Source organism: Lycorma delicatula, chromosome 2 (genome assembly GCF_047948215.1).
Source record: "Lycorma delicatula isolate Av1 chromosome 2, ASM4794821v1, whole genome shotgun sequence".
Classification (NCBI taxonomy): Eukaryota; Metazoa; Arthropoda; class Insecta; order Hemiptera; family Fulgoridae; genus Lycorma; species Lycorma delicatula.
In genome coordinates, this window is record NC_134456.1 from 59,584,894 (window position 1) to 59,611,929 (window position 27,036).

The following is a 27,036-nucleotide window of genomic DNA, read 5'->3' on the forward strand; positions in this document are numbered from 1 at the left end:
CACCAACGGCAAGGTCTCATGATTCATAGAGGAGGGTTAAGTTGAACACTAATCCATTTTCTGCTTCACTCTATTAGCTTCCTTTTCTAGAACATTTAGCATTATTATTTCAACGATATGTTTAAATTTTGATAATTTTATTAATTTCCTGATTTTTGAGAATTTTTAGTGTCTGCAATTTGTTTTTTATCGTTGGATTTTTTGCGGAATAGTTATATAATCATTGTAAGTAGTTAATATTTCTGATTTTTGACCGATGAATGAATTCACCACAGAAGCTTATAAAGGACCTTGTATTATGAATACCACTGCTTTTTATAAATATCATCCAAATTAATGAACTCATCTAAGCAGTAAAGATTTAAGGAACATAATTTTATCTTGATGAGATGTTCCAATTTACATTGAAGGTTGTGTTTTTAGGGATTTCTCTATTAAGAGTTCTTTTACATTTTAAAAAAATTATATGTATTCGTACAATATAAATTTATGTAATAAAAATGCAAAATAAAGTTAAAATTTTTAAGGAACTGTTACTATGTTGAGAGTTATAGATGTAATTGATTTATATGTTTTCAGTTCAAAAATAAACGTAAATTAATGATTTAACAGCCGAACTGTAAGGGGAATTTTGTTTAAATTAACAAAGAAGAAATAAAAGAATCTATCATTTTGCCTACACTGTTAATAATATAGTGTTCTATTTCTTATGAAAGAATAAGAGAGGTCCTCTAAAAATGTGTCCTTTAACGTAAATATGAAAAAAAAATTATTGTAATAATAACAGCTTCTCTAAATTTTTACTGCTTAGATGAGTTCATTAATTAACCGATATTATTCTTTACCTTCATATAGGTTATTGCTCACTGGGCTGGTTGAGTGGTAAACTCATCGTTGCAAATCACTTGTTTAACAGCTGATTTTTGAAGTCAAAGATCCTGAGGTTCAAATCCTAGTAAAAATAGTTACTTTTATACAGATTTGAATACTAGATAGTGGATACCAGTGTACTTTGTCATGGTTGGGGTTCAATTAACACTCATTTCACGAATGGTCAACCTGAGTCTACACAATTCATGTGTTCATTTATGTCATACATAACATCCTCATCTCATTGAGACACACAACAGGAATAATAATACAGGCTATTACTGATAGTGATTTAACAATGGTCTCATGTGTTTCAAGTCTAAGCAGCTTTTCTTTTGATTGCAGTGGATATTGAGACCTGTGGGTCTGTTATATTATAGAATGCTTAATATGTAATATACTTAATATGCTTATTTGCGCAATGAGTAATAAATATTCATATTAGTTCATAATTTTTTTTATGTTACTAGCAGAGATACCCAGTTTTTGCTGGAAGGTGCATTTACTGCAATAACCTATTCAAAAAAGCAGAAAATATTATTTTTACAGAAAATGTATAATAAAGTCGATAAGGCTGATAAGATTTTTGTAACAAATTTTTATATTTTTTGCTTATTATATGGAACACTTAAACATTTTTTATTATCTATTTTTGTATATCTATTTTATATATTTAACATGCATTTTTTTTTAAACAAAATTCTAAATTAATAACAGATTTTAATATAGAAATGTAGTCTCTCACCTTTTTTGATATCAATATCATTTTGTTATCTGTGAGACTCACACCATATGGTTTACAATTTCATTGTAATCTTTTTGGATGTGAGTTACAGGTCAGTAGCATACCACTGAACTACTAAATAAATAATATGTTATTCGAGTAGTGATAGAGTTATAACTCAGAATGGTAAAACAGTAAAAGATTAAAATCTTTTTTTAAAAGTATCTGTTTATTTTATTAAAAAAAAGTAATCATGAATTACAATTTTTTTTATAACAAATTTTTTAATTATTTTTACAAAACATTTATTTACATAGAAATGTTACATTATATATTTACTTACAATACTGATTGCAATTTTCTTGACTAAAAATTCGGTGAGAAGAATTGTGCTTAACTTATGAAGAGATATCTTTTTTTTGTTTTTCCTGTTTAGCTGTTTAGGTAACTACCATTCAGATAATACTTCAGAGGATAAATGAGGATGATATGTACGAGTGTAAATGAAGTGTAGACTTGTACATTCTCAGTTCAGCCATTCCTGACATGTGTGGTTAATTGAAACCCAACCACCAAAGAACACCGGTATCCACAATCTAGTATTCAAATGTGTGTAAAAGTAACTGGCTTTACAAGGACTTGAATGCTGGAACTCTCGACTTCCAAATCAGCTGATTTGGGAAGACACATTCACCACTAGACCAACCCGGTGGGTTTATGAAGAGATATCCGGTTCAGTTGAATTTAACTGTATCCCTAAATTTGGGTCAAGGTTCAGTTTATGGCAAAATTTATTTTTACTGTCATCATAGAAGAAAATTCAGTTTCACAAAGATATTATGTTGGAGAAAATGGAATTAAAAATAACAATACTTTCCTGGACAGCAATGTATATTCATTTTTAACCTTTAGCCTAAATTCACATAACTAATTTAGTAAATTCTATTTTCTAACTTCCATTGCAAGATTTTGTTTCATTGCTACTTAGGGTTCCCAGAATTATATCCAGAATGAAAGGGTTTCGTATCCATAGGAATTCAGAATAATCTTTATTTAAATATTCTTCAAAAGTTTCAGTGAGTTTCAGGCAATGCTGTTTTATATTATTGACTATATTTATCTTTCATTTAAATTTTGTGTACTTTTACAAAATTTTCCAAATTTGGAAAAGAATGCAGGTTTTCATTATAAACACTATTATTTGCCCTTTGATATTTTTTGATAAATGCCTTTATTTTTGTTCTTCTGAAAATTGATTTATTTCTACTTTGTAAACTTAAATTTAAGTTACTGAGATGATTGAAAGTATCTGATATAAGAATAACCTGCTTAGCATTTTTCCTTAGGAAAACCTTTGTGTGTACCAGTAAGCTGAATATAGTCACTGCCCATTTCAGAACCACAGTTTCAAAAATAAATGAGAGTTTAAAGCATGAGATTTAATAAAACTGTCCTCTGGAGAACATGTTTAAATTATTCAGGAATCCTTTTACAGATAAAGATTTTCTGCAGATGCTGCAATGAGTGAAGGTACAATTTTCTGTAACCAATTTTACTTTGGTGCCAACACTTTCATATTTTCCTGTCATATCTCAAAATCATCAGAAAAGAAGCCAGTGCAGTCCATTTTCTGCAAAGAAATCATCCAGCTTTTTTAATACTTCATTGACAGTAGCATAACAAAATAAATAATTGTCTTTCATTGTACTTTGAAATACAAATCACACATAAACCATTAGTTGGGCATAATTTTTTAAATCAGTATTCTCATCAGTTGTATGGAGAAAAAAATCACTCGTTTTGACTTAAGGTTTTAAGTTCTCTTTAATATTTAATGCCATGCTTTTAATTCTGCAGTGTAAAAAAAGTCCCTTGAAGTACATATATTCCGTTTTTATCAGAAAAAGTAACACAATAACAATATTTTCAAATCAAATTATCACAGAGTATGTAAAACACCAGAAGCAACTGGATCCATCTGTCTGCAGGATAAACACGACTGACTTGCTTAACTGCTGAAGAAAGTGTGGTAATCCTTTTAGAGTAGCCATAAAGAGATTTGTTTTACATATGCGACATAGTGCATGCATGGGACAGACAAGTTGGTACATGTGGGCTGTGGCATATAACATTCTATTAGGTTTGTGTGTTTATTCTTGCTAGCCAAATAATTGATACTCTTATTAATGCTAAACATAAAAGAAAAAGGAAATGCATGATAAAATACTTTTGTACTATAATCAGTGGTGGCTCGTGTATAAGCACTGTGGAACTGCAGCACCCCCTATTTCTACTTATTATCGATAACTTTAATATAATGATTCCTTTTTTCTTTAATTCATTCTTTATACTTTCACAATATACAATCCTTAAGCTCAATGTCAGTAGCCATCCCCCAGTTTATGAAAAAGATACTAAAGTCTTTGTATGACACTGTGTGCTTCAAGTTCCAGTGGCAAGGTGTTTGGCTGTTATGTGCATGCACATGTAGGAAGCTGCACACGACGCTGTGAGGGAGAGAGAGCACTGTCGCTGCCACAGTGCCGACCCTGGCGTGCTGGTGGAAGGTAGTTTTATTTTACTCTGTTTGCATGTGTTGTGCTTAAAAATTGTGTACCATATTCTTGAACGTGATAAAGTGTAGAGTTAGATTATTATCCTGCTTCCAGCTATTTTATTTGATTCATTTTTTTGGGGTTTTTTATTTTACAGTAAATTTTAACCTTTTGTACATGTTTGTTTCCTTTTACAAAACGTCCTTTGACTGTTGCTTATTTCTGGCAACTGCTTTAATTGACAGTTATATTCATCTCAAAGAATTTAAAAGTAAGCAATTAACTATTACAGCTGTTAATGTTAATGAGTAATTTATACTTTCATTGGCTCATAAATGTTTTTAAATTGTTGCTTCTATTAAGACAGAAACACATTTTTTTTCCAATACTAACGCTGTAAAACAGTTTTTATACTATTTACAATGGAATGAATTCAATTTGAAAAAAAGAAAATCCGTTTGATTGGATGTCCATAACTGGAACATCCAATTACTTAATTACTTTACGCACAGGAGTTCCTATAAAATACAGAAGGAAGAAAAATGTGAAAATATAATTTTAATATAATATTAAATTATATTTACATGAAATTCATGAACTTTTCAAGAGAGCAAATGTAATTATAATGGTAACAAGTAAAAGGATTCAGTGCTGCAAATGTACTGAGGAGAGAAGAAAGAATGTTTAAAAAAGTCTATATGATAAAATATGAAGCAAAACAATCATTAGGAGGACCTATATTTCATAAAAAATAAAGAAAGATCTCAAAATTGTAGTGATCATTAAGAGTGATAAAGTGACATGGAGGAATTAGAAGAGTAGGGGAATGAATAAACTTTATCTCAATTGGCTGACTAGGTAAGGTAAGATAATAGGAAATAATAATCATACAAATACAAACGTTTACACAAACTAATATATACAATATCCTTCTTTAAATTACTTATAATTTTAATACAATCGTGTTTTATATAATACTGAGAGTAGTAATAAGTAGTTAAGTAAATAAATAAACACAAAAAATGTTATAACAAAACTAATGTTTTATTTAAACTACAAAATATTACTGGTCATGTTATATGTACAAAACACTTAACAAAGGTAATTAAAATAAAATATACATATTAATTACTAATAAATTAAGAAAAGTATTGCAAGAAAAATAATAAATTTTTCATAAGAAACTTTAATACCTTTTATAATATTGATATAAAATTTTATTTTATGATGTGCATAGTTCTAAGAACAGTTTAGTACAATACTAATCAAACAGTTCATTTTTAGAAATATGTACATTATAAGGTACAAAATATTAAAGTATGGTTATTCTTGGTTTTTACCTACTTCAAACAAATTTATCAGGAAGAAAATATTAAATAATCACTAATGATATAATACGAACAATTCTATAATTTTATATTAATTTATATATTACCCGACTATTATAACGTGTACAACATGTAAATTAACATGTCTATTAATTTATAGCAATAAAAATTCACTGCCCTGTATCGACTGAACTGTACAGTTAAATTTATTAAATTTTTCACTCATTGTCTTGGCTTGGTACAACTTAATATTGTCAGCTACAGTTTGATTTAACTGCAATTAACCCAACAGCATGCTGGGAAGACATATTATTGTTGAGATCTCCTGAACTGCTGTGAATTGAACTTGTACTCACTTCTCCAGGCTGTAACATAAAAAAAAAACTTTATTATTTTATCATAAAATGTAACTGTTTGAATAGGACCTTAAGCAGTATTTTTGTAAAACATAGCATAGCCACTGCTACTGTTGCTGTATGTGTGATGTGATTGGTTGCACCTGCCTTCAGTTACTAGATTAAGAAACTAAAAAAAAGTGAGAAGTGAAGTATGGTCACCTCCTCGTGGTGTTTGTCGGGTAACACTAAGCACCAGGCAAAATATATTTTTACCTGTACGAAGTATGAGAACCAGTTTTAACTAATACTTTTAAGATAGAGATAGATTGTTTTGAAATCCACATTCTTAGATCAATCAGAGTTTTGGATCCTGCACTGCCAAACTGTTGCTCTGAAAAAAATTACAGTCGCTGATATTTTTTTATAAACTGAACAGGCTTTAACATAGTGACTTTAATCTTTATTTATCATTATTATTGTCACAGCCATGTCTGGCTAAATATCCCCTGACTGTAACAGGAAACACATGTAACAATAAAGAGCAGGCAAAGCCACAACAGGGTACTAGAAATGCATCAGAATTAATTGATTAATTAATTTAATGAATAAAATTTCATACAGAATATTTAAATGTTAATGGAGAATTGTTACCTTAGATAATTATACCCATTGTAGAAGATGGTGCAAGTCTTTTGAGATCTTTCTTTTCTCATGTGCTATTCACAGCTATTGGCAACCAAAGTATGGGAAATGACTGTGTCACATGTGGTGGAGAATTGGGAGCAATTCTCAACTAAGAGGAAAATAACTGGGGATCACAGCTCTTCAAGCTATGATGAATTTTTCGTTCAATGTCAAAAGCTTCAAATTATGGTAAAATATCCTCAGGGAATATATGTACTTTCAGCAGACTTAAAACTAAAAAAAATTTGAATGGCATCTTTTGACTAAAACTGAAAGTTATTTTGTATTTCTGAAGGAAAAAAATTTACTTCAGGTATTCTTTTGTCAGCCGAAACAATAAAGTATTTTTTGTTATCAGACATAAGACTGATTTTGAACAGATGAGGGAAAACTGACATTTTCACTAATCTGTTTTATATATATTAATAAAGAATTGTCTTCTTTTATAATTTCAATTTTCTATGAATCTTTCTATAACCAATTCTAAACAAGGGTGTCTCGATTAAGCTGGTTGTAATCTTAGCTGTAAAACTAAAATAATGTATCATCACAATCTTTTCGGCTTTCAAGGTTCTTCTTAAAATTTGTTATAAAACTGCAGTTCATTTTATAGTTGGTATAAAATAGTTTAGTTAATTTTATAGTTAAATATAAATTTTAATTTTTTAACTATGATTTTAATCCAAAATTGATATATTCATACATTCTAATAAAACAGAGATATCTGCCAAAGTGCACAACATCGACAAAAAAAAAAAAAAAATAAAGTAATTGAGAACTTATTTCCCAAAAAGACATATACAATCATATAATGTAACAATATTAATTGTTCTTTATTAAAGAAGTTTATTAATTTTCAAATCAGTGAGTTAATTTATAAATGTTGACTGAAAAATAGTTAACTGGTTGTAGTTTTTAATTATTGCCTACTTTCATTTGGGTAAGTTTTCCATAATATAAGTAATATAATGCACTAAGTGTGTATTAACTAAAGCAGTTAATTTATTATACAATCTTCAATTAAACTTTTCATTGCTACTATGTATGAGTATATTCATATTCTTGGTAATATACTATGACCATGCTATTAAACCTATATTTTTGTAATTAATTCCCTGCTTATCTGCAAATCTGTATTTCATTTTTTCACCCATTTTTCTTCCCTGCAAAAGAACAAGGACTTATAAGTGATGCAAATAATCCATCACATTTTTGTTTCACAGAATACTTTAAAGTTATTTTTGTATGCAAAATTTAGAAATTTAAGTTACTTATGTTGTCAACTGGTGATTTTTTTGTTGTAGTTTTTTGCATATTTGTGATTAATTTATTTACTTAGATACTTTTGTAAACTTGTGAATACATATCGTTCAATCAAAATTTATTGTACAAACATTTTTTATTTCTTATTTTACAAGATATGTATGAATACATCTAGACCAAATTCAGCAAAAGTAATTTATACTTTGTTTTGTATTGACTAATTTTATAAATAAAAGTTACTTACAGCAAGTTGTGTAGTCTGTCTTTTTAACTGAGCTATACTAGAAGGGTTATAAGCCATATTTGCAAATACCAGTCGCTCTTCATAATCATATTCACAGAGAATTTTATTATCACATAAGTAGAATCGATCACCAACACAAAATCTATTAAGATGAAAGAAAAGAAAAAAAGTTGTAATTATTAGAGCACACAATTAATATAAAATATTTATTACTGTAATATATATTTACTGGTTTTAATGTAACATTATTTTTTTATGCAGGTAATGAAAATATGACAAATTTATATTATAATTATGTAAATGAAATATAATATGTATATAAAATGTTTAATATTACAATATAAATATGATATGCTACATTTGAACTTGATTTCATGCAAATTTATGTATGTTTTATGCATTTGGGAGTAAGATTTTGAAAAGTGATGTACTGTACATTAAGTTATTTTACATAAGAAATAATGAGTTAACTACTTTGAAGTGTTGGTTTATACTAATAATATTATAATTCCAGTTTGAGCAATTAAATTTAACTTTATTCTAAAAACAATTTTAAGTATAAAATGTGAAGTTTTAATGCTGTATATGATTACAAATCTACTCTGATTGTATTTGTTTAAAAAAAAAAAGTGAAAAAATCATACAATTTAACATTGATTCATATCTTTATCACAAATTTATGATCAATATATATATATATATATTTATATACTATTCCAATGCCACATTCATATAAGGGATATCTGCTTATAAAGAACAGTTAAAATATTTGTGATAAATTCTCATTAGTTAAGTATTAGAGTTATTATTTTTTTTAAGTTAAAAAATCTATTGATATACAAGACATATTTTCATAAATTAAAGATTGAGTAATTGAAAAAAATTGTGAAAAGGGAAAAATATGTGAACTTGATTTTATGCAAATTATATATGTCTTATGTACTTATTACTACACATATTTTTCTTTTGAAACTCTGTATTAAAATTCAATTTAATCAAAGCCACAATAATAATATTAAAAAAATGCAAGTGTAATAATAACAGAGCAAACATACAAGTGTATGCAGAAGGAGTTTGTACGTTGTGTGTGTACTCATGCACAGTCATATGAGAAGTAAAAAATCAACTAGATCCCGAAGAAGAGTCCTGTAGATTTAATAAATTTATTTATACAGAATAGTTGGGAAAGATCATTGTGTAAGGTAGAAGAAGGTTCAAATAGAATAAGAAACTGAATAGAGAAGGCTTTCTAACTCAATAAAAATTTGATTGAAGCACAGAACATTCGGAAAGATGCACCTGGGAGGTCCGAATGCAATATTCAATGAAAGAATAAGGAAGGAGCAGAGTGGGGTGTCTGTTATTAAGCAGAGCTCTGAGAGAGTTTAGAGCACTCTGGGGAAATCACAACATCCGATCGCCTGCCTCTCACCCATTCCATGTTGCTGGACACACACGACCCATGATAAACACAATTTTGATGTGCATGTAGATACACACATACATACATAAATACACACACACACACACACACACACACACACACACACACATATATATATATATATATATATATATATATATATATAAACACATACAAGAACAAATATGTACAGATGTACATAGAAAGTTATGCACTTCTAATACTAAAGTGTAGAGGTACATCATTTTATGCCCTTAAAGTTGTTCATCATTTAAAATGTACAATACCATGTTTAGACAAACATTCAGAATAAATTCTATATTCCTTTCTGCAACAGCTGTTCTGGTTAAATGTTAATGTTAATAACCTGGAAGCAGTATCTAGGGTACAATTTAAAACTAGCGAGTGAAATATTATACTAAGTAAATTAGTAAGATATTTTTTTTATTCATGTGCAGTACATATATAAAACAGAATATAATGTTTACATTGGTTCTGAAGTAACAACAAAGTTATTTACTTTACACTGTTAGAACCTATCTTTATTATATTACATTCCAATAAGGGCTTCAAAAGTGTCGCTTTATCTTCATATACTTTGATTCAATAATATTTTGAACCAAAATATTATTTTAATATGGTTTTTGTCAATTACTATTCAAAGAAAAACAATTAAATAAAACATATAATGTGGTGGGAGATTGTCTAGTTATATGAGCAGAATAACTACTGATAACATAACTGACATAACCTTGTCATAACTGACAAGGTATCTGGGTTAATTTTTTACATTAACTTAAGAAAGCATGTATAATGAAAAGTTCTATCATGCAACTTTTCAAAATGCCTAAAACATCACAATACAAATAAAAAGAATCATAATATCTGAGTTTGGAAAATACAATTTATATTAATTGTAAAAATAATTAAACTAAAATAATTGTGCCAAACAGGCTATCATGCATTGTTTTAGATAATAGAACATGGAATTAATTATTCTCATAACCAGTCCCTTTCCTTTATGAAAAAAAATGTTATTTAAACTTTCCCTAGTCAGAAGGGGAAATGATTACTGTTACATAAATAAGTCACATTACCTACCCAGCCATACAACCATTAAGTTTGCTAAAGAAGCATGTATTTAAAAAAAAAAAATAATGTTCTCAATCTAGATTAATTTGTTTGAAGTGTAAAATGAAACATTGATTTGTGGCAAAGTAAATAGGTTATTTTCAAATTCATTACACATTTATGATAAAACACTGGCATTTAAAAATTAAATTGAATATGTAGCTCTCATAAAGGCAGTTATTTTACATATTTTATCATGTTTTTATTTTCAAAACAGCTTTGTTATTAACAACTCTGTTAATAGCTACATCTAGAGTATGCTTAAAAGGTATTTGTCGTCAATTGACACACCTGTGATTGCATTGTTGACAAGCAAAACATTCTAAGTGGTAAACATTTGACTTTGCTCGCATAACCATCTCAAAGGCAGGAATTACTTTGGAACAAGCAGCGCAATGTCCTGTACTACCAAATAATCTGAAATATAAGAAAATATATGTGAACTCAATAATATTAATGATTTTTAAACAAGTAATTACACAATAAAAATACATTTTTATATAACAAATATAGTCACTTTTTTATTTATTTAAAATCACACCAATTTAACCACAGCATTTTTAACAGTTATAATCAAAGTTTTTTGGCCAATTTTTGTATTACAATGATTGCTCTTTTATTACTGACACTATAAAATGCATTTCATAAGAATTTTGAAAAGTAATTCAGCATTTCTGTGTTTAAGGGATTGCGTAAGTGCAGTTTTAATATGAAACACATTTCAGTAATTGTACAGCTTTCATTGTGCAAGAAGTATCAATAAATTTTTGATGTCAAAATTATAATCTTAAATACAGCATACATAACAAATAAAATACAGTTAATAAAAGTTAAATAGCCTATACTAAAACATCTAAGATTTAGCATTTCAACGTTAATAAATTGCTTGTTAAATAGAGTACAGTGTCACTACTGGTTTTGTACTAATAAATAAATCAATATTTTATTCAAATTGATTCATAATTATATATTACAGATCATTTCAGGAAATGGAAGTGTGGTATCCATTGAATAATAAAAGAAACTGTTTCAGTATTTGTTTCTCATGAAGAGAAACAAAATTAGTAGTAGGTTCCTTCAACACATAAGGTTAAACATAATCTTTTGTAATGTATTTTAGAATAGTGTAGAATAAAGCTAGAATGTAAGGTGTTTAATTAGAATGTGTGAAATAATTTAAATAGTGAAGAGCTGAGGGGTAGAATTAAAAAAAATATCAACTTCAATAGTTTGAACATTTGTAAAAGATGGACCATAGAACCTAGGTAAACACCTAGTTGTGTAAAACAGCATAATAAGAGGGGAGAAAGTCAAGAGGGTACTCCAGGAAGCAATGGGAAAATGGTGAGAGATTTTGGCATGGAGGGGAGTGAACTGGTGTGGGAGTGAGAAGATTGGCTTAAGACTGGTAAAGAAGGATATCTATGACAACCTGTTCACCTGAGAGTAGAAGTAAAAATGTTAAAAAGAAGGAAAAATCCACATAAAAATAACTGATACCTTTAAGTGTTAAAAAAAAAAAAATTATAATTACAGAAAAGTAGTCTATATTAAAAAAATTGTGATATATACACCTCTTCTCATTACCGCAGCAGTCACCAAACAAGAGTTTGAAAATCCGAATCTTCCAACTAGATATTCAAAAGATTTCATAAAAAACAAATAATAAAAACTAATATTATAATCTTATGTTGACTGTAATTATAAATTAATGAATACAGTTTTCACTGTGATCAGTTTCAGTAATTGGTTTATTTTTTCATACAAAAACAGTAAATTTTACCTGTGTCTTTAGCAATCACAAGTACAACTTTATTTATTAATTTATGGTTGATATACAGAAAGATAAAATTTACTGTAAAATGAAGCACATATGCTTCATAATAATTATCATTATCTTTTATATGACAAAATAAATCAAGGTTGATTTATATGCTAATAGATGAAAGAAAAGTTTTATTTCCCTTAAAACTGAAATAATATACAATTTGGTGACATAAATACATGCATCTAACATTTGGTATAATAGTGAATCTCTTATGTTAATAAAAATTATAGTTGTATTTAATTAGAGTCTGAATAAAATGGATGGAATATATCTGGTTATAATCACCGTTCTAGATATCAGATCCTAGTGCGTTATATATAGCACCAGCTTGCATAGTTCTTTTGTAGTTGCAAAAAGCATAATTAATTTCTGTAGGAGAATTATCTTACAAATTCAAATTTGTGGTAGTGGTAGACTAGAATGCTAGGAATTTAGAAGGATTTCAGGAGATCAAACTGCAGTTATTTACTACAGTTTGTAATAATTAAAGCTGCGCATTAGTAAACTTTCTAGCAAATGTCACCACTCTATATTTAATAAAAGGCTTCATTATTTAGCTATACAACTTTAGCTGTATGATCATCCTGCAGAATTTACCTTTACTACTATTATTTACACATCATTCTACTTGATATCTTACCCATAATTACTGCTTACTATATCACTAAAAATTATCACCTCATTTCTCTTTAATAAAGATCTTCCAGTGAAAAGTTTTGGCTAAATCATTTACTATCTTTGTTTTATATTTATAAACAAACTGTTAATTTTTAATATATTTTCTTGTTATTGGTATTATTGATTCATGTCATTAAATAAAAACATTACTTTACTTATTACTGTTTGACTGTATTATAAAAGAAACAGAGATTGTCATAAGAAATAATGTTGAATTAAGAAAATTAAATATTTTTTTAACATTTAAAATCTATTGTTACAAAAATTGCATTGCTGAAGACAAAATTTATTCAAGTCAGTGCTGTTTGTTTTGATTTGACACATGTTCATGACTAATAATTTAGATTGTAAATACTATATATATTTTTTTTAAATAAAACAAAGTATTTAATTAATCTCAAATTGCTGTTTTTCTCAGTAATTCTCAAAGCTTGCTCGACAAAAAGCATTGAACAATGGACCTTACTTATAGAAAGAGAAAAATCAAGCTTCCTAAATAAGAGACTGGTATAAGCTGTATCAATCACTTTCATACAATAGTTTAAGTTTGTTAAAATAAAAACTAATTTTTTTTTTTATTTTTCAAATAAAAATTGGCCAAATAAATAACTGAATTAAAGATACTTAATTGACATCAATATAAATAACCTGGATTTGAACCCAAAACCATCTATATAAAGAGTCAGGCACTAAGAATTTTTAAAAGAGATTTAAGCCAATTATCTAAGTGCTAGCAAAAAAAGTTGTTGAAATGCCCCAGCTGTTGCACAGATATTAAAATATAATTCTTTTTCAAAATAATAAAATTGAAATTATTATTAATCAAATAAAAATAATTTAAGTAATTCAACAAAAAATAGATTAAAACAATTAAAAGTTTTGGTAAGGATTAAAATTCAGCCTTATGGTATTTGAATTACAGAAGGTTAAGAAAAAGATTTATTGTTGGTATGTACAAAAAATCAGAACTGAACAAATTTATTAAAATCACATTTTTACTGTTATAGAATTTAATGAAAATTCTCAAAAATGCTTTAATTTTATTATTTTTATCATATTTTATAAGGTTAAAACCATAGGATGAGTAAATTTTCATGAAGTCCAAATACCCTTTGAGATATAATACGCATTTGATAGCCCCCTACATTTTGAATTTGATTTTTTTTAAATTTAATAGATTCAATCCCTTTAATATACAAGATACTGCATCATGATTATAGGTTAAATTTTTTCTCATATATGAGAACAAAGTCAAATATTGGCAAAATTCTCACACAAACACACATACAAATGTGCAGAAAAAGAGAGTTCATATCAAGATTTGAGTATTTTTTAATTCTGATAGTTCAAAATATATAAAGTACTAAAATTCAGGAGAGGTAATTTTTTGGTTGATCCTTCAATTATATATTAAAAGTCAAAAGATAAGAATGACTTAGAATTAAATAACTATAGCTATAATATGAAATTAAACAACATTAAGATTAATATTTATTTAAAAAATAAAAAATTATGTATAAACTTAAAAACAATAATGAAGAGCAGTTTCATCTTTTATTTAAAACTGATATTTCTCATAGAAGTTAAGAATGTGCTTCTGATAAATTAAAAAAAAATGAAATGCTGTAATTATTTATTATTAATAGTTCTGTTATTTTTTATTTTTTTTTTTCTCTGCATAATGTAGCAAACTATCTGATAATTCAGCACTAATTAATATTCTTCAACTGACCAAGAATATTAGTTGGTGTAATACTATTCTGCAATACATAATTTATTAGTACAAAATAAATATAACTTAATGTATTACAAAAATTAATCAATCTCAAGGATGTACTTGTAGGGTCTTTCTTTTTCCGTTTAGCCTCCAAAACCATTGCAAGGTATTACTTCAGAGAAGAAATGAGGATGATATGTATGAAAGTAAATGAAGTGCAGTCTTGTATAGTCTCAGGTCGACCGTTCCTGAGATGTGTGGTTAATTGAAACCCAACCATCAAAGAACACCAGTATCTATGATCTAATATTCAAATCCATATAAAAGTAACTGCCTTTATAAGGATTTGAACCTTAGAACTCTTAGTTGAAATCAGCTGATTTGTGATGACGAGTTCACCACTAGATCAACTTGGTGGCAACAGGTATACAATGGTATACCTATGAAGGGAGTGATGAAAAAATCCCATAGTTTGGAACAGGCTTTTTGGTCAGCCTCAAAATAATAAATTAGGTACAAGAATTCAAGTCACATTCCCAAAAATCTCAACATGCACCCTAAAAGCATCTAATAAAATTTGCACCATAATAAATGCTCATGCTCCCATTCATAATAAAAACAAATCTCCTAAAGAGCGTAAAGAAACAGAGGATAAAAAAAGTTCTGGGACCTACTCAATCAGAGCATAAGTAACATCTCTAAAAATCATGTTAAACAGTTAATCGGAGAATTCAATGCTCAATTAGGTAGAGAAAAAAGATACAGTGGCATCACTGGAAAATGGCCTGCACAAAAGAGAACAAATGAAAACAGATAGTGACTCATTGATCTCTGCAGAAACCACAGCCTAATCTCAAAATCCACATATTTCAAGAGAAAACCTTAAAAACTCAAAATCTGCAAACACTCCAACTATAATAAAGGAGAATTGCAGCTGGATCATGTCTTGGACAAACACAACCAAAAAGAGATCTACAACGTAAAAATCCTCCAAGGAGTAGGCACAGTCTCATATCACTACATTAGTCAAAACTAAAATTAAATTCACTCCTCAGAGGAAGCCACAGAATCAAGCCTCTAAAAGAAAAAGAAAAATAGACCCTACCCAACTAATCAAGAATGAAAATTACCAAAAGGCAACCAAAATATAACAATCGCTGATAAACTCGAAGACCTAGTCAACAACCTTAAACAAATTGCAGAAGAATTGTCTTCAATCAAACCCCTTAAAAAGCATTAATGGTGGAACAGTGAATGCAACGAAACAGTGGAGAAGAGACATCAAGCATGGCTATTACACCAATCCCAAAACTCAGTAACATCCTTTCAAATTCTAGTAAAATAAAGGAAAGAAACCACCTGAACCTTAAGAAAAATAAAAAGACAACACCATAAAAACACAGAGAAATCAATAGAAGAACTCAACAAAATGCAGTTGAGAGACTACCACAAAAAATAAAAAAAAAAACTCCAAAAATTTTAAATCCCAACTCAACTAATGAAGGATGAAAACCATAATCTGGCCCATAACAATAAAAACAATGAAGAAATCCTAGCAAAATATCTCAACAAACTCCTAAATTACAAATAATTTACAGACCTCCTAAACTTCAACATCAGCACCCCAATAACAACAACACCAGAAAATATCAACCCTCCCACAATAAAAGAAGTCTACCAAGCACTGGGTGAGATGAAAAATTACAAAGCATCAGGAGAAGATCAGAAGATCCAGACCTTTGCAGAGATCTTTCTTTTTCTGTTTAGTCTCTGGAACCACCGTAAGGTACTACTTCAGACAATGAATGAGGATGATATGTATGAATGTAAATGAGTGTAGTCTTGTATCAACCATACCTGAAATGTGTGGTTAATTGAAACTCAACCACCAAAGAATACCGCTATCCACAATTTAGTATTCAAATCAATATAAAAGTAACTGCATTTATAGAAATCTGGAAACATGCAGGAATACCAGCAAAAATCATCCTTCATCAATAGCTTGTCAACATATGGATCAAAGAAGAACTAACACTGTATGACGGACCTTAACCACCCTCTACACAAAAAAACAGATAAAACAGACCCAAAAAACTACAGGAGAATCTCACTCCTAAACACAATTTACAAAATTCTTTCAAGAATCATTCTCAACAGGATCGGTTTACAACTCAAGAAAAAACTAAGAGAATACCAGGGTGGTTTCAGGTCCTGCAGCAGCTGTCCAGACCAGATCAAGAGTTTCAAGCTAATAATGGATTACAACAGAAAAATAAGGAGAGACATGGTATTAATATTATAACTTCATCCATGGAGAATCCCTACTAAAAATTCTGAGATGCTTTGTACTACATCCCAAATTAATAAACATGATAAAACTGATCCTCACAAACACCAAGTCAAAATCAAAATTCAGAGTTGAACTCTCAGAACCATTTGAGATCAAAACAGTCTGCACCAAGGCTATGGACTCTCACAGCTACAGTTTAACTGTATTCTGAAAACGGTAATCAGGGATTGGCTCAAAAAATTCCCCCCAAAATAAAATAGGCCAAAAAATCAAAACAAACTAACTTGGTTTCACTGACAACTTGGCACTGGTAGCAAACAACATTGACAAACCTAAAACACAGATATTAGAACTTTAAAACATTGCAAATAAAATTGGTCTCAACATATCATTCAGGCAGCACTGCTGTCTGGCACCATGTAGAGTTAAATGTTAGTTTTTTCTTCTTTTCAACATAATTTGTTTGTATTTTATTAAACATGTGTTTTTATTCATTAATTGTTAATGCATAACACACAACCATACAATATGGCCTAGTCTCCAAGCTTGTTGGATTCAATCTTATTAAAGATGTGTTAAATTATGGCAGGCAGTATGTTGAGACACAGCTCCTGACGATTCACTTGGCTTTGTACTGCACAAGGCTCCTAACGATTCACTCAGCTCTATCTACAGTATATTAATCGACTCAGCACTAGAATCTGCCAATCTCTCTTGTCTCGTCTAGTCTTGTCTCGAGCTATTATTTGAAGACACATTGTTGAGTCAAAATTTACACATCATACAGTAGACATGTACATACATTAAATTATATATATTTTTCAGCAATGTAATACAAATTATATTAAATCATGAACATGTAAATATACAATTTTTAATTTGAATCAGTATTTGTTTTATTTACAGTCCACTTAACATAAGCAAAACAATATCATTCAGAAAGAGAGTAATTATGCTCCAAAAAACAACAATTAAAAGACGTAAACATAAACGATAATAAAATTAAAATAGTAACCCAATTTAAATACCTCTGAGAAATAACAACAAACAACCTAAATGAAAAAAACCTCAATCCAAACAAGAACAAACAAACTAGCTAAAGCACAAAAATTAACATGGTACACCTACAGTAAAAAAGTCTATCCAGAAACGCAAAAATAAGACACTTTAAAGCAGTTATAAAACTGGAAGTCACATATACAGCAGAATTACTCTTCCACCTGAATGAACAATCAAATACCAACAGACTCCAGAAAATCGAAAGAAGAATTGGAAGAACCTGCATTAACAAAAAGTACAAGAAAGGATTAGAACCCATCAATGAAACCATGCGTAAGAGGAGACTAGGTTTCTTTGAACACATCATGAGGATGCATGATTTGAAATTTCTGAAACAGCTGGTACAGTAAAATCTAGACTGAAAAAATATCAACGAAGGATGCAGATGGCTCAGAGAAATAAGAGAGGATCTTAAGGAAATTGGCTTTACACCAGAAGACACCACAGACAGGATAAAATTTAACAAAAAAATGAAGGATAAAAACACTTGCTTCATACTCACAAGAAAAAACCCACAACAAAAACATTTTCAACAGCAGAAAGGACACAGAAATTGGAACATATGGAAAAGTACTGGGAGGATCACCACGCCCTAACAGTCGCATTGAAGAGACTTGAATAATGGACTGACTGAAGTAATCCTATGCGGTTATAAAAGATGAAAAAAAAAATTAGTCATTTCCACACATTATTTCATAAATTAAACAATCACTAATTATTCAGTTATTAACATTAATTCTTTATAAAACTGAAAGTTGTACAAAAAAAATCTTTGAGTAATTTTATGAACTAGTTTAATTTCTGTAAATGCATATTTAATGGGAAATCAATCCATCATATACAAAAATAAACATAGATGTGTTAATTATAAATCTCTTCCACTTAACACTCAGAAAATTAGTTAAAATGTTATTATATTTACTCTTACCTAAGGTAGTCTCTTCTGCATAAGATTAAATTTGCTTTTGTATAAAGTGTTGATCCGACCTCTCCCAGCCTACAGTCACAACAGCCACATTTCAAACAATCTTCATGCCAGAACATATCCATTGCTTTTAATAGGTACCTGTAAACAAATAAATAAATATTTTCAATATATTTCTCTTCAGATATTATTTTATAAGGTGTAATATTAACATTACATTATGGCTATTACAACACATTTCATGTTTGTGACTGTAACGGATATCTCAGGTGAAGACCAAAACGGAACAAACATGATGAAGAATATAGTAAGTTAAAATTTCTTCCAAATAACTGTAAATGGATCTAATCTTGCTATCAGATCATTAATTTCCTTGTTAATATCTTTAAACACATATGTTGATATCAAATGTATTATTTCTTCACGTATCAGATAAATTCAGATTTAATTAAAATCATAGAAACCATATTACTTGATATTTTATTCAAAATTACTGTTGACAGTGCAACTGAAACATTTAACAGTAATTTACTACAGTAATGTAGTAAACAAGACTGAACATTCTGTTTTCTTTACTGCATTTCTTCCAGTGAGAGATTTTGGCTGAAGCATTTATAATATATCTGGTTACTTCTATGTGCCACATGATTCTATTAGCGACTTGGGTACTCCATTTAGAAGTTTGATCTTGCTCTCTGATGACCTTTTCATTTTTGGAGGAAAAACAATTTTTGGTGCATCTACTGTTTAAATTATTTGATGCAAAATTATTAATCAGTAATTTGCTGCTTCTATCCTGGATAAAAATGCTCTGATCTCCAGAAGGGTTGAAGGTGAAATGAGCACCCACTGTCTATTAGGGGGCTTGAAGTGATTCTTTATAGCTTACATTTTTTAATAAATTTATTTGTTTGGAGCTGTGATTATTCCATCTGTAGGTATACTTTCTTACCATCCACCTTTTTTCGTAATCCTTGATCTTACTCCTCTATTTAAGGTTTGGTAAGTTTAGATCAAACTCGTTCATCTTTAGGATGTGTGAACCTGTAGTGTATTCTTGGTTCTGGTGGGAATGACTATAACTATGATCCACATATCCATGAATTCAGTTTTTGTTTGATGATTCCACAATGAGCTTACTGGCTGAAGTGTCTTCAAATAAAACTGGGGTGCCCTCAGACAAAATCCTAATTTTCATCAAATGCAACACAATGTCACTGCTTTCCAAGATATGTGACTTCTCTTGAGTTTTTGGTTTTTAGGTTTCAGTAGGTATTTAGTTTTAAGTAATCAGAGAACTGTGGTAATTGTAGCAGACTAACTTGCACAATAATATTTATATTAATGTAGATATGAGCAGTTTGTTAATTAATGATACGTATATTAATTATATGAGAATATAAATAGTATATTTTGAGGTGATTCAAAATTGCACAGCAATACTTTAAGAGCTGATCTGGGATATATAATATGAGCAAAAAGGTTCCTATGAACATTTATTTGGATACCCTTATTTCAAGTTATGGCTAGTAAATATTTTACCTTAAATTCTACTCCAAAGGTAAAATGAAACCAATATGAATCTCTTGAGAAGAAATTAGGGTCAAATGTGGTGGTTTTGTATGTTTTTTGAGCTAAAAAATTGAATAAATGGTTTAGAACTGTAATAGTAGTTCCCAAGACATTCATTCCAAAAAAATTGTGTCAAAATAATGCTTTTTAGGTTTTCTGCAAATTAACTTTGTTAAACTGCTAATAAACATATAAAAATTGTAATGATATCTCTTAAGGTTTTTATTTTGAAAAAAATTACATAAATTAAATCAATAGAAAAACAAATACGAACAGAAATTTAACTTTAACTGAAAACAGATCAAAACATGGAAGAAATAAGTTACAATTTCAAACACAACAAACAGGCATCAATATATCTGTGTAAAATATGTGATTTATTATCATGCTGAATTTGAAATAATTTATTAAAACTTAGCACATGTCAGTGTTAACATGTGAAGGTGTAATAGAAGTATCTCTAAAAAAAAATTAAAGAAATTACTATTCTTATTCAGAAACAGATGTAAATTGTGGATATAAATATTTTTACCATTAATTTGTAAATTTAAATACGTGTTTCTATATGATAAAAAAATGTAGAAAAACTAGATATCTTATAAAATATAAAATTAGACTCAAATTAAAGAAACTCTTTTTACAAGATTAATTATTGGCTTTAATTTTGGAGCTAATTATTGGCTCCTTCTTCACTGGAGTATCTAGTAGTACAATAACCCACAGATAAAAGGAATACAGGGACTGTACACAACAGAATCAAATATTCCAAATCATCTGATAGAAATAGGACACACATACAAAGATATTAAATTTCTTCAAGAGAATTTTAAGTATATAATTAAAGAAGTATTCAAATAATTTTCTGATTAAATAGCCTTTATTTTTTTCAAATTTAGTACATACATTTTATACAATGAAATTTTTTGAAATTTGTTTATGTTTATGTAATTTGTTTATGCTTGAAATTTGTTTTCATTGTTTATGTATGTTATGTTTATGTAACTTGCATGTTATGGTTAAATCTTTATTTACTTATCCTGTTTTTATGAAATAATTTAAAATCATATATCATGTTGCCTTCAAAAACAAACAAAATGCAGATCATACAGCAAACTAACAAAACATTTAATAGCAACCACAGGAAATCAGAACATAAATTACACTGTAGTAATTATAACAGATATTGCATTGGACGTACTAAGTGGATATTCATCCACTGACACAAGTAACACAAGCAAGCAGAACGCAAACAGAATAAATTTCTCCAAATCACCTCATAGACACAGTACATACAATGACATTAACCATAACATGCACACTTTACACATATCAAATAAAAAACCAAAATCTCATTGCACTTAATGATTTTTACAAGCACACAAAATTTGACAAAAAAATCATATATTAAAGGAACAATTACAATATACATGGATTATATTATTTGATCACATAATTGAAAGAGTTTCCTAAATTTTAAAGACAGGTGCTATCAACAACAATGTTAACAGACATGCTCCACATGCATGTGCTAACATGCTCCATTAAGGAAGAAGCCAATAATTAGTTTCAAAACATCTTTGAAAGAAAAAGTTATGTTAATTTGAAGAAAGGTATCAAATATTCTATCATTTAAAAGTCTTCAGACTGTTAAAGTTTAATTCAAAACGTGATACCAAAATTGTGTCCTAATGTTCAGTGAATTTACTTCATGAATTATTACCAATATTGTTATTATTAAAAGAAATTATTTTTTTTTTGCCCACTACCACCATTTACATTTCTCCCACTACCACCCCACTCGGTTGCCTTAAAGCATAAGACCGAATGTCTGTGCCACAAATGGCAACTGAGCCCTGAACAGTTTAGTGACCAGTATCCTAACACAGCTCCTACAGCTTACCTAACAGTATGAGCGGACTAAGTGCCGTACCATACACCACCGGCTTACGTGTCCCAACTGCTCACATGTCATATACTTGCTAAAATTGGTAGGCGCACCCCGTCAGCTACTAAAAATATATATGACATCCATAATAACATTTATTTCGTCTCAAGGCAGCAATTTGTCTAGATCGCTGAATGCCAGCAAGTACCTGTCCACCCCTTTATAGTGCTTGGAGCCATAATAATTGGCTGATGGTCAGCCATACTAAGGGTTAGCTCCTCATGGCAATGCGGTAAGAGTCTTTCCCTTAAGCAAACTACAGATGCAGGTTGAACAAAGCAACTGCATCTAGGAACTTCCACACGGCCCGACAATGCGGCCCTCACCGCTTGTAAGTGGCCAATTTTCCCCTGCCTGGCAGCTGATGAGCTGCCAGGCAGAACCAAAACAGATATTGGTTCAAGTTAGCGAGATTGATGAGCACCTGGGCACCCGTTACCCTTAACGAGCTCGAGGAGTACAATCCCCCCAAATCCTATATAAACTTATACAAGGATCTTCCCTTAGTCGTGGTGTCCCATTCCAGCTGCCATACTACCATCGCGAGGCTCTGAAGCCTCTTCCGCAGGCGGGAGGTGGCCAACTGAACGAAATTTAGATCCGATGCATTGTGATCACCGTTCCGCTCCGGCACTGCTGGCCCGTCTCAAAACCGCATCTCAAATACCTCAGCCTCCTGGCCTCTTCGCAATTTCCACATGTCTGCTTGAACTTTCACCACTAAATAGATTGGGAGAGCCTTTCCCAATCCGGTGGTAGCCTCGTAGGAGGTTGTTTTAAAAACAACGGTGCATACAATTAAGGGTCTGCGCTGGGCCCTCCTTAAATTTTGAAGAAGTTTTCTATTCATATCCAAACTATGCGCCAAAACGGGCGCCGCGTAAGAGGTCATACTTTTGAAGACACCTCGGTACACAATGTACATTTGACGGCCTGACAACCCATAGTCTTTCTGAGCAATTCTCCTAAGTTTGTGCATCACTGAGACGGCGTCCGCCGCTATTTACCTAATGTGGTTGCTAAACAGCAAATTTTCATCTAACAAAACACCTAGGTACTAATGAACTCTAACTCGGATGATTACACAGCCATTATATTTAATATGGCGGTTACGACTGTAGGATAATTTGTCTGCACCCTTGAGAAGCATAAACTTCGTCTTGGGTACAGAAATCTTTAAATTTTTCATGTCCATCCAGTCCTCTGCGGTTGACAAGGCCGCCTGCGTCTGGTCTTCTAGTTGTGGTCGAGGATTATCACGAACTAAAAGGAGACAGTCATCGGCGAAAGACTGGGTCGTGACCCCTTCTGGAAATGTCTATCCGAGAAATCCGTCGAATATCAGGTTCCACAGCAGGGGACCGAGAACGAAACCCTGCGGGCTTCACCTGGCAACGGATTTTTCCACAACTAGGTGCGCATCCTTAAACAGAGCCGTACGGTTGGTCAAATAGTCACGTACCACGGCCTGTAGAGCTAAGGGTACATTGCGGCGTTCCGACTTATAGAGGACAGAACTTCTGCACAAGGAAGAAAATGCTGCCTCTATATCTATAAAAATTGCCAAAACATATATACAGTCGGCGCTTTCCACCTCGACAAGAGCATTTTAAGATGCAATCCTCGGTGCCAACCATTTTCGTAAAGCCATACTGACCTCGATTTAGAAAACAGTTCAACTCAATGCTTTCCCAGAGCCGTTCTAAGAGCCTTTCAAGCAACTTGCTGATCGCCGGCAAGAGGCTGATGGGTCGATAACTGCCGACCTCACTAGGATCCTTTCCTGGTTTTAAGAGCACTCTCACCGAAGCCACTTTCCAAAAAGTCGGGAAGCAGCCCCAGCTTAGGAACCCCGAGAACAGCCTGCCAAGCGGCTCTCTTATGACAGGCAGCAGATCGAATAATATATCCGGGTCAAGTTGGTCAATACCCGGTGCCTTTTTCAGTGCCATTCCAGAAACTACTCGGTCTATATCAACGGGATCCACAGCTCGTACGTCAGCGAAGGGCATAGCTCCCGCCCTAACGCCGACCTCTGCTTCACCATCCGGAGCATCTGGAAACAGAGTATTCAGGAACGCCTGGTAAGTCGCCACAGGTAAAGAAAATTTATCAATGTTTTAATAGTACCTAAAGAAAATAACTAATTCTAATGATAGGGGGCCAGAATTTGACTACTACCTCATTGGTAGTTAGCATTTAGCTATTACAGTAAAACACATTAAGAATGCAAAAGAAAATCATCTTTAGAGTAATATAGCAAGAGATGAACTGCATTAAATCTACAAGGTTAAAAATAACTGGTTTCATCTCTTTAAAATCCTTAGACCAACACATACGGGCCTTTTATAGATGAAGCCAACAAAATTTCCTCCAACTGGAAGTGTCCTTACTTTTTATTAAAGTTCAACAATGATTAAATGAAATTATTACTCAAAAAGAAAAGAATTAAGACTACAATCAAAATTCTTTTGAAGTATTTTTTAAATGATGGAAGACAATAGAGTTGACCATTACAATTGTTTGTAATTAAAGTAATTTGTAAAAGAGTAATAAGTTTGCCAATATCTATAGATAAACACAGACTTATAAAATACACTGAATCAATAACAATAAAAGGAAGCTGAATTGATTACTTCACAGTGAATATAATAATCAATTCCAGTCAATCTAGAGTCAAGGTCAACAAGTTTTCCTGATTTTGCATTTCATTGTTTTATTACATCAACACATTGAGACAAAATGAAAAAATTATGGATAATAAAGTACTAACTGTCAAAGTATTTTTATCATTTATTTGTAATTTAAAATAAATAGTATTGCAAAGTATATTACTGCAATAATTAACCGTCATAATAGTTCTAACCGGGTAACCGGGCCCGACTATGTCGTTCCCGGGTCCCCCCCCCCCCCCGAACTGGGTCTCGGTCTTTATAGTACCTTACTCAAACCGTCGAGAGGGGTAACCAGGCCCGACTATGTTGTCCCCGGGTCCCACCCGACGGCCAGGTCTCGGTCTTGTTTTTTCCCCTTCTAATCTCCCCCGGAGTCCCCAGCCGTTCATTGGAACCGACACACCTGAGCATGCCGGACCTCGCGGCTGGGGCTTTCTGACCGTCCCTAAATTAATAACCCTTTTTTCTTGCTTCTACGTTTTTAATGCATAAAACTGTCACCGCGAACTCCTCAACGAGCCTCCAGTTGTCTGCAGTTGCAAGCATATATTCGACCAGGTGTTCTGGATCAGAGCCTGTTATGCCAGCCTGTGACCGTTGCTCAACCCACTCGGCACAGTAAAATAGCGTGTGTTCAGCTGTATCATCAAAATCGCAGTACATGCAACGGGGAGATTCCTGCATCGGCCTATTCGATGTAAGTATGCCTAGAAGTTTCATGCGCTGTGAATAACTGCGTAAGATGATGGTTAATCTCCTCGTGCCGTCTGTCACACCACGCGTTTAAATCTGATACCAATCTTCTAATCCACATAGAGCTAACCCCTACTCGCTATCTTTCGTTCAGTCGTTAAAAGTTATCAATCTAGCCTTGGATCTAGTACTGCCTTCATAGACGTTCATCTGTTCCCGTACTAATAAGTCAATGGGAGGGACGGCCGCCAGCACACCTGCCGTTTGGTAGGAGACGGTTCTGTATGCCGAGATGACTCCCAGCAGCGACAGTCGGTGAACCCGTCTCAATCTGGCCAAATTCCTTTATATATTAACAGCATATATAACAATATATTGGATTTACAGAACTCTATTGCCAATAAATATCTTCCAAATAGATGGTTGTTCATGAGTCCAGTAAAGTGCGACCATAGAATCAGCATACAAGTGTATTTCGTTAAAATGTATCTTTAATGAATTATTTACCTTTATTAATATTTGACTAAGTAACAAACAGCCACATAGTTTGAGTCTTGGTAACGTTATTTGTTTTAGAGGGCCCAGTTTTGATTTTGAACACAGTAAATTGTATTGTCAACAAATAATGCTTGTATATAAATACAGTAACTGTAACCCTTCTGTGAGGCATCAGAAAAAACCATGTAATTGAATTGACTTAACCTTAATATTATTATTAGGATTTATAGATCTATTTATTTTTAAACATTCAAGTAAATACAACTGATGGTAAAGAGCCAGCCATTGAGATAGTATTATTTTAGGTAATGTTTCAACCCAATCAATTTTAATTTGCCATAATGACTGCGTAAACATTTATGAGAAAATACGATAGGGCCAATGAGTTCTAGTGGATCGAATATATTAGCTATGATGGAGACGATATTTCTTTTTGTATAGATGTTAGAATTATTGGAGCGAGTGACTTGATAAAGTAATATGTCTGAAGTATTATTCCAAAAAATTCCTAAAGTTGGTTTGTATTGTTCTTCATTGAACGGAAAAGAATAATTATGATCAAGGGAAGCACTGATGGAGTTGTTTGAAAACCAAGT

General features: G+C 31.0%; 1 protein-coding gene across 1 annotated transcript in view; it reads right to left on the bottom strand.

The window, feature by feature from the left end:
- Positions 1 to 5,234: 5,234 nt before the first annotated feature.
- The window catches only part of LOC142318840 (LIM domain only protein 3-like), a 112,376-nt gene continuing 90,574 nt past the window's right edge, over positions 5,235 to 27,036 (bottom strand). Inside the window, exons 3-6 of the mRNA XM_075355388.1 lie at positions 19,061 to 19,198; positions 10,852 to 10,977; positions 8,007 to 8,148; positions 5,235 to 5,842 (exon numbers count right to left, since the gene is read on the bottom strand). Coding sequence (XP_075211503.1) covers positions 5,732 to 5,842; positions 8,007 to 8,148; positions 10,852 to 10,977; positions 19,061 to 19,198 — 517 coding nt within the window. The 3' untranslated portion in view covers positions 5,235 to 5,731. The remainder of the gene's footprint in view (positions 5,843 to 8,006; positions 8,149 to 10,851; positions 10,978 to 19,060; positions 19,199 to 27,036) is intronic.